Source organism: Ornithodoros turicata, chromosome 1, assembly GCF_037126465.1.
Source record: "Ornithodoros turicata isolate Travis chromosome 1, ASM3712646v1, whole genome shotgun sequence".
In the NCBI taxonomy this organism is placed as follows: domain Eukaryota; kingdom Metazoa; phylum Arthropoda; class Arachnida; order Ixodida; family Argasidae; genus Ornithodoros; species Ornithodoros turicata.
Genome location: NC_088201.1, coordinates 185396935 through 185409992, shown reverse-complemented (window position 1 = coordinate 185409992; position 13058 = coordinate 185396935). Strand labels below are relative to the sequence as shown.

The 13058-nt window shown below is 42.8% G+C and overlaps 1 protein-coding gene across 1 annotated transcript in view; it reads left to right on the top strand.

The window, feature by feature from the left end:
* The window catches only part of LOC135373998 (group 3 secretory phospholipase A2-like), a 50292-nt gene extending 38127 nt beyond the window's left edge, over window positions 1–12165 (top strand). Inside the window, exons 5-7 of the mRNA XM_064607020.1 lie at window positions 8760–8928; window positions 11123–11263; window positions 11856–12165. Of these exons, the coding sequence (XP_064463090.1) occupies window positions 8760–8928; window positions 11123–11263; window positions 11856–12078 (533 nt within the window). The 3' untranslated portion in view covers window positions 12079–12165. The remainder of the gene's footprint in view (window positions 1–8759; window positions 8929–11122; window positions 11264–11855) is intronic.
* The last annotated feature ends 893 nt before the right edge of the window (window positions 12166–13058 follow it).

The window sequence follows — 13058 nt, the reverse complement described above, 5'->3', positions numbered from 1 at the left end:
TTGATAGTAATCTAAGTAATAGTGCAATTGTAGCTTCCATAGGGAGTAATATTTTGAGACTGCTAAAATTATAGTTGAGCTTAGTAAGAGTAGTACGGGCTTTTTGTTATAGTTTTTCTAAACAGCAACGCAAGACTGAAAATCAATAATTTAGTAGGAATTCAATCACATGATATATCTGTTCCCGTAGCGGCGTCCTGTCTAGCCCTCCGTCGAGCGTGAATGGAACTTTACCCCCAGGATTTCGCACCTTTTTGCTCGCAGGTTTAGCCTCAGACAATGAGTATATGAGCATAGAAAAGGTTGCGCGTCGCGCATTACATCAGCCCAGTGATGCTGTTGACTGTTCCAGGGTCCCAATTATTATTTTAGAAAGCAGTGGTAGCAGTTCTCATAATGAGTTAGGATTTTACTGCTGTGGTGTTTCTAATCAGTGAAAGTAGCAAGGGTGATGTTGATTTCTGACAAGTCTTTGGGGTGAAAATGTTTAATCGCTACGATCAGATGCCATGCATGTTGCTTTTTCTATTGTTGAATTTGAATGTAAGAGTGAATAGCATTAAGAGTAGGACAAAGGAAATAATCTTGTGATTCAATAAATAATAGGACGGCGTAGAGCAGTAGTCTAGCGCAGCTCTACATGTCTTCAGACAGGATGTGATGACGTCATGCAGTGGCTGTATGTTTCAGGCGTCTGTAGCATAGTGTTCACCGTTGGTGGAGAAAAAGTGTAGCCTCAGAAAATGGGAGGGTCGATGTGTGCAATTTCCGGGGCGGATTTACGATGAGGGCTGTTTTTGAAAAAGTGGAGTGTGTGTGCTTAGAAATAGTTTGCCACTGGAGAGTATGTTTTCCACTTTGTTCAAGTCTTCTGTGTGGTGTCTTTCCTTTGTTGTCTATCAGTCGTGCGAATTTCCCCCGTGTGACACTGCTTGTTGAGCAATGTCCTGACATGCCCAGACATGTTCTGTCTTATGATGCATGATTTCCTTTTGTTGACGCATATAGTTCGGTATTTTTTTTCTTTTTTGACAAGAAACATTTTTGCTGAGGCAGTGTCTTGACGATGACGATAGTGCTGCCACGCCCTTGGTCGGAATGGGAGTAGAGCTGGCAATATTCTTAATAATTTCGCGATTAAATTAGTTCAGAAAGTAACCGCAAGTGGGACAGATGGGTGGCTTTATTCAGGGGGGAAAAGCGTCATTATTCGATTCTCTGCCTGGCTGTCGGACGGAGCGGACATACATCAGTGAGCTCGTCGTTATTAGTCATTGATGGTGTTCCTTGTTAGGATACTTTATTTCTTTTTTGGTATTTGATATTGGTATTTGGTATTTTGGATTTTGGTAAGTCTCATTTAGTAAGTCTTTGGGATTAAAATGCTTAATTGCTACGATTCGCTTTCGTGCATGGTGTTTTGTGTTTTCCTGCAATGGTTTTTCTGTTTCTTATGCGATCATTTTAGTAGAATAAAGTAAATAATCTTGGGATAGTGATTCAACAAATAATAGGTCTCCTGTCAGGGGCGCAGCCGTACGCGTTCTTGAACCATGCAGCTGCATGCCTGGGTGATGACCTCATGCCGCGGCTCTATTGTTTCAGTTGGGCCTTGTCCAGAGCACTGGCGCTGGGCATTAGCGGAAAAAACAGTGTAGCCCTGAGACAATAAGATGACGTCATGACCAGTGACCAAGGCCCACAGAGGGCGCAAGGATTCACTTCTCTTTTAGCCTATCACGGTTATGGACGTGTTAGGGGTGGATGACGCGCGTTGATTATGTTCCTAGGAATTGCGTTGGTCATCAGGGGAAGTGTAGCCTCAGTGGAATTCAGTTTGCCTCTCACGGGGTACGTCTGGTGCATTTTGTGTCGAGTGGATTTACTATGAGGGAGTGCAATGTACGTCAAAATACATCGATGCCGGAGAGTGTCTTCTTCACTCTGTTCAAGTGTGTTTCTGTGCTTGCTTGTCTGTGTTACCCAGCAGTCTTGCGATTTTCCTCGTGTGACAGTGTTTGTTTACGAATGTCCTGACATGCCCTGTACTGTAGCTCCTCCAACTTCGGTTTCCGAAGTTTAAACCAAGTCCTCTGATCCAGAAGCTTATTCTTGGAACCCGTGGCCACTTGTATTTCAACATTCTGAACTTGAATGACACACTGAATAAACGTTCCATCTCTACCACCGGCTAGAAAAATGCGCGAAGCTGCTTTGACTGTACTCTTGTGACGTCCATTTCCTTTGGCTGTCTTCGCCTTGCAGATTCGAGCAATGTGACCCGTCTTTCCACAAGTATTGCATGCTTCGTCATTGAAACGGCAGGCATTGTCCACGTGATTTGTGTTCCCACATCTCCAACATCGGTGTGCTCTGGGCTTGCCCTGAGCCTTTGCTACAGACAAAAGCGTAGGCAGTACCGCTAGTGTTTCCAGTTGTCGTGACACCTGTTGGGCACGCATACCGTTTTCAGATAACCGAAGCGCAATTTCAATGATGAGGAGCACTCTCTGGAGCACCAACTTTGCGCGCAGACGTGTAACCTTCAACACGACTATGAATGTTGTGAGCAAAGACGATGCTCTGAAGTCTGTCTCGCTCTCTTATACACAAGTTGCAATAATCACTCTTACTTTGCCAAGAAATCCGAAACTGCCTCCCCGTCGCTCTGTATGGTTGAAAACAAAGTCGCTCCCCGAAATTCCTTGAACCGTTTGGAAGCACAAAATTCGTCTAGCTTCTTGACCAATTCTGCAAAGGTAATGTCAGTAACTTGATTAGGCTGAATAAGCGTACACTGTAGATACAAACTCTTCCGACTCGATGACAAAATTATCAAATTCCCCTTGTCCGTGTCTGAAGATACTGTGGCTACATGTAGTCAAGCTTGGAATCTTATTTTCCATTCTTCCTTGCTGGGGTCGAAAATCCCTGGTCCGACGAATCGATGTGGAGTAGCCATGAATGATGTGGTAGCTGATTTCCCCTCTGCGGTATTCATCTCGTCACTACTGTTACAGCTACAGGAATGCTACCAGACGAGATCTCACTGCTTAATCTCAGGTACTGAACTGTTTAATCTCAGGTAACCAAAATTACAACGTTCCGAACTACGTTCGTGCCCCAAACCGTGACGCTCGCTCCCACGCTCCAGGTATCATCTTCATCCTTCAGTTACTACATGACTACTTAGGCGTTTGTTCTGTGAAGCAGTCTGTCAGGAGGGCGCGTTTCTCGTTAGTATGACAATTCGTTTCGTTACCAACATCCACGGGAACAGCGGAGGTCATATTAACGAAGGTTCACAGTATTTGGAGAACAGAGAAGGTCAACTTAAGTAGTCCTGCTGCCTATCGTTGTGTGGCAACTTGTGTGCGTCTTTGTGTTCCCCACTTTTATCTGTAGAACAACATGAAATAATGAGTTTTTATAGGGGCACTAAAATATAAAAAAAGAAACTTGTTCTCGAATTCAAGTAACTAGGGGAAAATGCGCTGGAGCCAGGAATCGTACCCGTGCCTTCTGATTTCGGGTAGTCGAATCAGAAGACGCAGGTCCGATTCCTGGCATCAGCACCTTTTCCCTGAGCTGCTCGAATTCGTTAATTTCGGGGCGTTGGATACTTACATGTCTGTGTCCTGCATATTTTAGGCCTGCCTCAGTCGTATATGACTTATGAGAGTTAGCCCAGAGCAACGGCCCCCCAGGCCACTAGCAACGTCCAGGCGCGTCTGGGCGGACTTTTTCCCCAACTTTTCCCCCGCGCGTGGTGGGCGTGTGCGGAGGGTTGTCCGCGCGCTTAAAAAATGCATATACATGCAAAGAGAAGTCATACACAAAAAATACAAGTGAAAAAATATTTATTAATGCCAATACTGCTGATAATTATGTTGTGACTATGTGTGAAGGAGAAAAATAAATCCAAAAACCTGAAGCAGAAGAAACACAATACAATCCACGTAAAAAAGGGTATACCTACGTATTACAGGTACGATACAATAGCATTGAAGAGGTATCACATACGAAGAATCAAACACAATATTTTTTTATTAACGGTAATCATACACACAAGTTTTCACTGAACCAGAATTAAAATGGAATAGCATATTTTATCGAAGAAGGTGTTATTAATCAATATGATTAGAATCAAAATTACAAGTTTTGTTATAAAAGTCTAATATTCCTACACGTGAGCACCAATATTTGCAGCAGTGGACTTTTAATTTGAATTACAAGTTCTGATAGATGTAAGTAATTTCGAGCACAATAGGGAAACTAAGTTGAATATTCCGACGTTTCTTATAAAGTGAACAGTGCAGGCATCCGGAAATAATTTGAGTCAACGCAATACAATCAATAGCTAGCACTAATAGAGAACCAAACCAACGCATCCTCCAACATGTATGAAATATAATAGCAAAACATTGCTCTATCAAAACGAGAAATGGACGTGACTTTTATTTAAAAATACATTCTTAATCAATATGATAACAATCAAACTTTCAAGTTTTATTATAAAAAAGTCTGAGACATGACCACCATCATTGTAATAGCGGGATTTTAACAAGTGCCGATAGATGTAAGTAATTTTGAGTACAATAGGGAAGCTAAACGGAATATTCCAACATGACACAATTAACCAATTTCTTATTAACTGCATAATATAGGCATAAGGAAATAATTAGAAAGAACACGATCAACAGCTAGCATTAATAGAGTGCCAAACCTGCGCATCATCCAACACGTAAACAACAGATACAGGCAGTAAAATAATAGCGAAACAATCCATCAAAACGAGAAACATTACAAATTTAATACTGTGACTAGCACATGCTTAGCGCTTAAGAACAGAGGAACACTCTAAGCTGCACGTTCACCAACACGTAAACAACAGAGGAAAATAATCTATCATTTGAACCATCATAAAATCATCTTCGATCCATCTATCTATGTAATCGAATCAATCTAATCAATCAGTTTAATCGAACACTATATAATTTTAATTCTAACGAACGGTACAAACATTACATTCATGGAGGCATCCAACACGCGGAAAATATTCATGGTCACAATGAGAGAGGCTCTCGGTTTTCACTCTTTTTCTCGAAGCCGGGAGACTTTATTTCTCTATCTGTACAACCAAAGTGAAGCAACCGCGCATGCTTTATCACTCCAAGGGTTGGTGCTACATCACTATTCCTTCTTTCAGCAAACAGGATGCTCTCATGGTCAGATTAGAATGTACAAAGGCGGTATATATTATTGTACAACTATAGCAAAGACATGTTGGCATTATTCACGGGAATCACTAACTTTTCACATTCTTTCCTTGAAACAGAAGCATTTCGTCAAAGTGTATGACAAGTCGGCTTAGCTTGTACAGAGGCGATATTTTTGATTGAACATGTAGAGAAAGTCCAAATTATTCAATGATAGAAACAATACTCAATCACAAACGAGAAACAAATTTCATTACATCAATTTTTGCATTATCTTGCAACAGAAAGTTCTATATAGATGAACCACACAGAAACAACATATGTGAATTGCAACTCAGAACTATGAGGCATTCCCAGCTCAGAGATTATTTTTACTAATATCAATCGAGTGGACAATTCGAACAAATACAAGCCATTAATTATGTCAGGCAGTCAATTTCTAAGCAAGCGAGAAATAGTTAAAAGTGTTCTTCAAAGGAAATCAGCGGACACAACTAATACATAATGCATGCATAATTCCCAACTCATAGAATATCAGTCGAGTGAATACCTGAAACAAAGCCAAAACAATATTGAATTCAGACAAATCATTTGTAAGCAAGCAACGTGAATACACTACAGAATCTGTACACAAACTTTTCTTTTTCAATGAATAAACAGGATCAACTAGTGGATTCAAGCGAGAAAGTGAGTGATGAAAGCCGACAACCGCAACACCAGCATCAAGTTAGGGAAGGGAGCTTTCTAGTGTGCCTTGTCCATACGATCATTGAAAGCACACGCTTTTTCTTACTCATCACATCTTTTTGTAAATCAATTTCCATAATTTTCATTGCAACACGAACGGGATATTAATAACCAGATACCATAATAAATTTTAAACAATGAAATGAAGTGAAACTCAGATCACACTCATATTACACCCCTTCGAGGTTGATCCTCTCATAGACGGGTATGAATTGGGTGCACATCTACATTGGTGTGTTAAGGGTGTACTAAGGGTGTCATAAAGGTGTAATTGTTTAAGGGTGTCTTGCCTTATTGTAAAATGTTGCATTTTAATATGAATGGCGTGTACACTGAGTTTTAATTTCGCTGCATACCAAAAGCAGATGAAACGCAAACGCTATCTTGATCGTGAGTTCATTCACCAAGCAATTCCTCACATCAGTGCCTTTTTTGAATATAATTTCTGGCTATCTTTTTTTAGTATTTATTTTCCTTTCGGTTGGAAGGGGAAGCAAAACGCCGAGGAGGCTTGACTGAGGCTCCCCTCTCATGCAATATTCCCCTGCCCATTCGCCTACCGGAAGAAATACACGCTCCACGCGAAGATGGCTTCGGAGAATACAGCCTAGAACTCTGGGATGAAATAATCAGATGACGTGGAATCGCTGTCCGCACTACCGCCGGTGAAACCAAGGGGCATCTAGTTCACAAACAACAACGCATTTATTCACGCACCGTGACAACAGGCCAACACCGCGCATCCGCTCCCCAAACAGTGAACCGAGCCGCTCCCAGACGATGGTAGAAAGAAGGCCCCCACTGCTACCGCAGCTCTGCTTTTATTACCCGTGATACGCCCCCAAAATGCACCGCAGACACGCGTACACACGGAGAAGTCATCGAGACCTCGTCCCAAGCAGCATAATGTACAGAACGTCAGGTGCAATAGGGGTGGACGGTATGTGTCTTATTAATGTTCTTTAGTTTCACAAGTCCGTTCAAGGCTTTCCACCTACCCGCCCACCGCTATTGCACTCGACTTTCAGTACATTGTGCTGCTTGGGGTTGATGGCCACACAACCAAAGATAAGATGCAAATGGAAGGTATTGTTCCCACAAATTAAATATATCCCTCCCCTTCGTTTTGACTGGAATGCGAGCAGGGCTATGGAATTTGCAGACGCTCGCGAGACAGGCAATGTATACAGGGTGTCCCAGAAAACGTGTCATAGAATTATAATAAAAAAAACTACACCACCTAGAATCATGCGGTCAACAGCATTTGTTCTTATTAGGTTTTTGCCACCTCCTAATGTGAATGTCATGTACTTCAAGTTTAATTATGTAAATATTTGCGAACTGAACTCGAAAATTTGCCAAGTAAAGGTCACTTTTTTACCCCACCAATATGAAGAGCGTGCCGAATTCACTCAAATTCATGATAATTCACAGTGATATTCACGAGCTATCCCATCGGAAAAAATAGCCGAATATCATGCTTTTCGGAGCACCGGACCATAGCGCGCGATGACTTTTTGAGCGCAATCGCTTTCAGTGCGACGAAAGGAGGTTCCGAAGCCCGCCCACAGAGTGATAGTAGAAAAAGTTAAAGTTCCTAAAATTGGGAGAGGGAAAGCATTATCCCAGCGAAAGTCGGACATGATAAGCCGTGCCTGTTTTATCTCTTTCTGCGATGTCGGGGAGGGCTGGGTTTCTAACCTTCTTTTGTCGGACTGACAAAGATTGCGCTCAAAAATTCATCGTGCGCTATTCTGTGCGACCTCCGTAGAGCATGATGTTCGGCTATTTTTTCCGATGGGATAGCTCCCGAATATCCCTGTCAATTATCATTAATTTGACTAAATTAGGCACGCTCTTCACATTGGTGGTGTAAAAAGTGACCTTTACCTTGCAAATTTCCGAATTAAGCTCGCAAAAATTGACATAATTAAACTTACGTTACACGACGTTCACATAAGGAGGTGGCAAAAACCCTGTAAGAACAAATGCCGTTGACCACATGACTCTAGGTGGTGTAGTTCCTTTATTATAATTCAATCACACGTTTCCTGAGACACCCTGTATACTCATAGTATCTGTCTTCTCTTAGAAAGGAAAATGCCTTCCTAAGTGAGCTTTTGGTTCGTCATCCCATTTATGTGATGTTTCAAAGTGATCTCTAAATTTAAGCGCGTATATCCTTATCCGTGTATCAGATCGTATATTGGTCCCAATGGCATCAGTTCGGAATTGCTATATTGGGAGAACACAATGCATTACATGTTCATGTTATGAATTTACTTTGGCTGATATGCATGATACACTCACTATGGAAACAAAGCCGCACATGTTACGCCAATGAGTAAGGGTGCTGATTTACACCAAAATTAAATCAGGGTATCGTCCAATTACCAGTGTAGATCAACAAGCCGCACACCCGCTAAGTAAATGTTGCACACTTGCTAAGGTAATGTGGGTGTACAATAACTCAACCCCTTTTAAGTGTAAAAGCTTGAAGGTGTTGTGAAACACATCCTGAGAGGTAGGTGTCTTTTATTCCACCTACAAACCTTACACTCAAAGGGGTGCGAGTTATGGTACACCCAGCTTACACTCAAAAGGGTGTAAAAAAGTTTAGTGTGTAGACGCAATATAGGTTATTTAGTACCGGAACCAACGCACACACGTTGACTGGTCGTATACTAATATTTAATTATATAGAAACGTGTTCTGTGCATAATGATCATATGAAGTATACGCATCCGTTTTCTACCCTATGCATACTTACTCATTCTTATCAAAACTTGACAGGTACAAAATGGTGCGGCGCTGGAAATATATCCATAGAAGGTGACCAGTATGGAAGTGCCAATGTGACAGACAAGTGCTGCGAAGAGCATGATAGAGCCAAGGATTACATATTAGAGTCGGAAACACACCCTAACCATACAGAACTGGTAAACCCCAAATCATATACCGTGTAAGTGTAAACACTGTGTGCAATTACCACATATACTACATGATTTTTTCTTCTTATTTCGGGGCAGCAGAACGAACGCGCAATGCAGGTCCGAAAGGAAGAAGGGAAGGTGTACCGACCGTGACGTAATGTTCCCCTTTATTGATTTATTTATCATTAATTTACAAGGTGATTCACGAAGTTCCCTAATTTTTTTCGCAAAATACAGGTTACAACGGATAGATATGTGTTAAAAACACCAAGCCCCGATCTTCAAATCTGACATAGGAAGCGTTATCGTTGAGTTTCGTGAAACTTGGAGCAAGCATAAATGAACAGGAGGACGGCACTACGCGGCTCCAGGAACTGTGTGGTGTGCCGTCCTCCTGTTCGTATATGTTTGGTCCAAGTTTCACGAACCTCTGTCATATACCAACTGGCCCAATCTGCCATTTAAGACGTTATCATTATATTTAAAGTTCGCGCGCTCTGGTAGGTAAAGTAAAGACGCTTTGGTAAGCTCGCGCATGAGCTCTTGGCGAATCACAGGACGGAGTGATTTGCCTCGGTAGCTAAGCCTCGCCGGCCTCGGTAGCTAAGTCGGTAACGTGCTGGCTTGCTGATATTAAGATCGCGGGTGCGATGACGGCCGGTGACGGTAGCAGTGTTGGGGAAGTACATTGCCTCCAGAGCGTTTGAGGTATATTGCCTCCAGCACTGTGTGTCAGGGTTTTCCGGCGCACGTCAAAAGAACCAGGTGACCGAAATTATCCGCAGCCCTACCCTGCCGCACGTGCAGTATACCGCCACACAAATAGGCTGACTCACCTTACGTGTACTCCAAATTTGACAAATTGAATACCAGGCTCGAGGAGACTGCGAGTCGAACCGAACCGGAACGTGAGGCGAAAAACCTAATTAACCGTAACTATTCAACGAACCGGAATTGATGCAAACCGAAGCTGTTGGCGCCATCTTGGAGCTGAAGCAGAACTGAACCGTTAAAGAAATTTCGGTAATCGGTTCCAATAACGGTTCACACCAACCCAAATTACCGACTGTGGAATAAATTCAAATTATGCTACGTGGAGTGTACTCGCTTGAGCCGCGCCGATCTACGTTACGAGTCACATGTCATAGGAACACGCTACGTTATCACGTTCTCTAATTCTCCAATGCACTCTCCAGGGTTCTTCAAAGTTGTGCGGAACAGAGGCCTCTTGCGCGCTCTTCAGGTCACCCGCGCCCTTCGTTCTTTCACAGGAGATGGTTTTATTCGTCGCTGAACACGCTACATCCAAAAACAGAAACGGACATTGGGGATCGCCTCAGTGCTCCTTTCCACCAATAGCTGTATAGGACAGAGCGCTGTGTCTGTGTACTGGGCACCGGGCCATTTGGCATCACCTTGTGGTACAGGAACCACATCGCCAGACTGTCTTCCCGATACATCCAAAAGAGCTGGGAAGCTCAAAGCACAACCGAATCTTCTGAGGGTTCACTCTCCTACCTCCTGTGCCCTGCGTGTTGTCACCCGCATTCTCGTGTGGACCACCGGCTGTTTTTCGGACACGAGCTTTGCAACTTCTTCGCACGACATGGATGACCAGTCATCTGCGATTTCGTTCCAAAATATTCGCCAGGGGTAAAAGCAAAGCCTACAGAAAGCCCTACACGAGGAATACCGGTGAGGTGAAGCCCAGTGTTGTAGGACTACTTTTCTGTGGTGGAGCGCCTACTCACATCTAACGAAGATATTCCTTTTCTAATTATCTGTGCCGCTTGTGGATAACGAATTGTATTTACTGAAATATCATAGCCACGGAATGATGTCGCACCGTTACCTCAACATATTTTTGGTGCGGGGTCTCGCTTTGAGCAAATTCCTCAGTACTTGTGCGTTAAGTTAAGTGCCTTTTTTTTAGTACTGCGCGACAACTGACGCAAAAAGTAAGAATAAACGATTTCACGAGACATTTATAGAGCAATCAGGTGGCCCCGTTTTCTCTCTGTCTTTGGCTGATGCGTGTTCTGCGACAAATACACGGCATTTCTGTCGCTCTCATAACTTGTTCATCAAAGTTTCCTCTCGTTAAAAAGCGAAATGCACCCTGTATGTTGTTTTCCACTTCGACTGCCATTCTGGAAAAGCACATACGGAACATTAGTATTTTTTTACCGAGATACGTTCATCGTGCAATGTGGAATGTTGCAGAACCAACTGCGCGGATGATATAAAGCTCTTCAACTGCTTGTTGGAAGACAATTCCACAGACTCATATCAGTTTGGCCAAGCTTTTTTTGACGCCCTTGGAGTTCCTTGCTTTGCTTACACTCTCAAAGTAAGCTGCACCAGGTGAGTAGTTTAGCAGAAGCTTCCAGTTTTGTGCAAACTAGCTGGAAAGACGCATATTCCAAGCCAGTCGTCGTCGTGATGATATCCTGTTCGAGCGCCATTCATGATAGACCACGGCGTAAGCTCTCGCTCCAGATGCATGAATATGTCGGTTATCCATGTTTTATTTTCGCATGCGGTTTTGGTTAAGCTGACCAGTATGCACAACGTTCGCTAGATGGGTTCTGCAATTATTGAGCGGTTTTGACAAGCTGATAGTTCTGATATTCTGACTAGCTTTTAGAATGGAGTGGACGCCTTTCTGTGCTTTTATCATGTAGACAAAGTAAACGCAAGAAGCTGTGTGAAAACATTCAGGAAAAATCACCACACAGAGCGATCTGAATAGTGGTCGTTTCGGGAGTTTTAGTATGCTTCTGAAGGTGTATTGTCTTCAATGGTATGGCTCGGAGTACAGTCACGTGTATTTATCTTGCTTCTCCACGAAGAGTTTTCCTTCAAATTAATATTGGTTACCGTGTATTTGAAATGATCAGATATTTAACCCGAGAGTCTCTTCGTGTCTTTTATCTTTTCATGTTTCCATGTGAAGCTATTCATGGTGGTCATCTATGCAACAGTGTGAAGTTAAAGCAAATGAGACAGAAAAAAAGTGGCAATTCCTCGATCCTCCGAATTTCTACGCTGCATTTACGAAGAAATGGTACCCTGACAAGGAAATAACCACCAAAGATGAGGAAGGCAAGGTGACGTGGAGGGAACTGTGCGAGAAGGATCCGGGCATGGGATGCCACAATTGTGATTTTCTCAAGTAGAACAGAAGTGAAATTACTGATGTGCTTGAGGAAGCACCGTTTTAAATGAATGTATCTCAGTGAAATAAAGTTCGCATTTTAAAACACTGTTCTAGCGAATGACGGTTTCTTATGATTCGCGCAAGTCATGTATCGGTTGGCCAATCATGTATAACCTTTAGTATTCGCCTGGTAAAATCAACTCTAGTTTAATGATTATGATGAGGCTGTTTCACCGCAACGTGTGGCAAGTGCGCATTGCATTGAATAATATTTTCTTTTCAATTAACTGTTAATATTGATTGTGTTCACTCAGAGAACGTTGGTTCCTTGAATAAAGAAATGGAAAAGAATAAAAAGTAAAGATAATTTGGTCAGAAAAGATACGCAATATTACACATTCATATCCTTCATGACATAAGACTCTACATACCGTACTCTACATACCGCATCATAGCACCACATGTCACCACCGCCGGTCACTAGCGACCACACCACAGGGGTGGCATCCATTGTATTGCTCAGTAGACGAAAGCGTGCTGGGCGAACGCAGTGCATCCTGGACATGTCCTGGTCGCACGTCACAGCAAACGGTCAAGGGGCACGTGACCTTAAACATGGCGGCGCCGGTGATCGGCAGCCAAACCGTTTGTAAACAATGCAGTTGTTGTCCTGCGCAACGTTTTGGATGTTTTTCGAGCACGGCAATTATTTTTATCCCATATTCTCGCAGTAAAACGCACAGTTTTGCACATAAAGCCTCGCACTGTTGGCGACTTCCAAAGATGTGATGACGACCGCGCGTGAAGACTCACTGAGCCGATGCGATCTACTTAAACTAAGAAGAAATGGGCTACCATGTTGCCGATGAAACACGAAATGGTTTACGCTGACAAAATACGTCCATCTCTTGTCGTTATGACGACGGAAATATGTCGATAAGCGGCAAAACGACATGTAAACAAAGTCACATGACCTCAAAATGACGTTTTCTATGAATC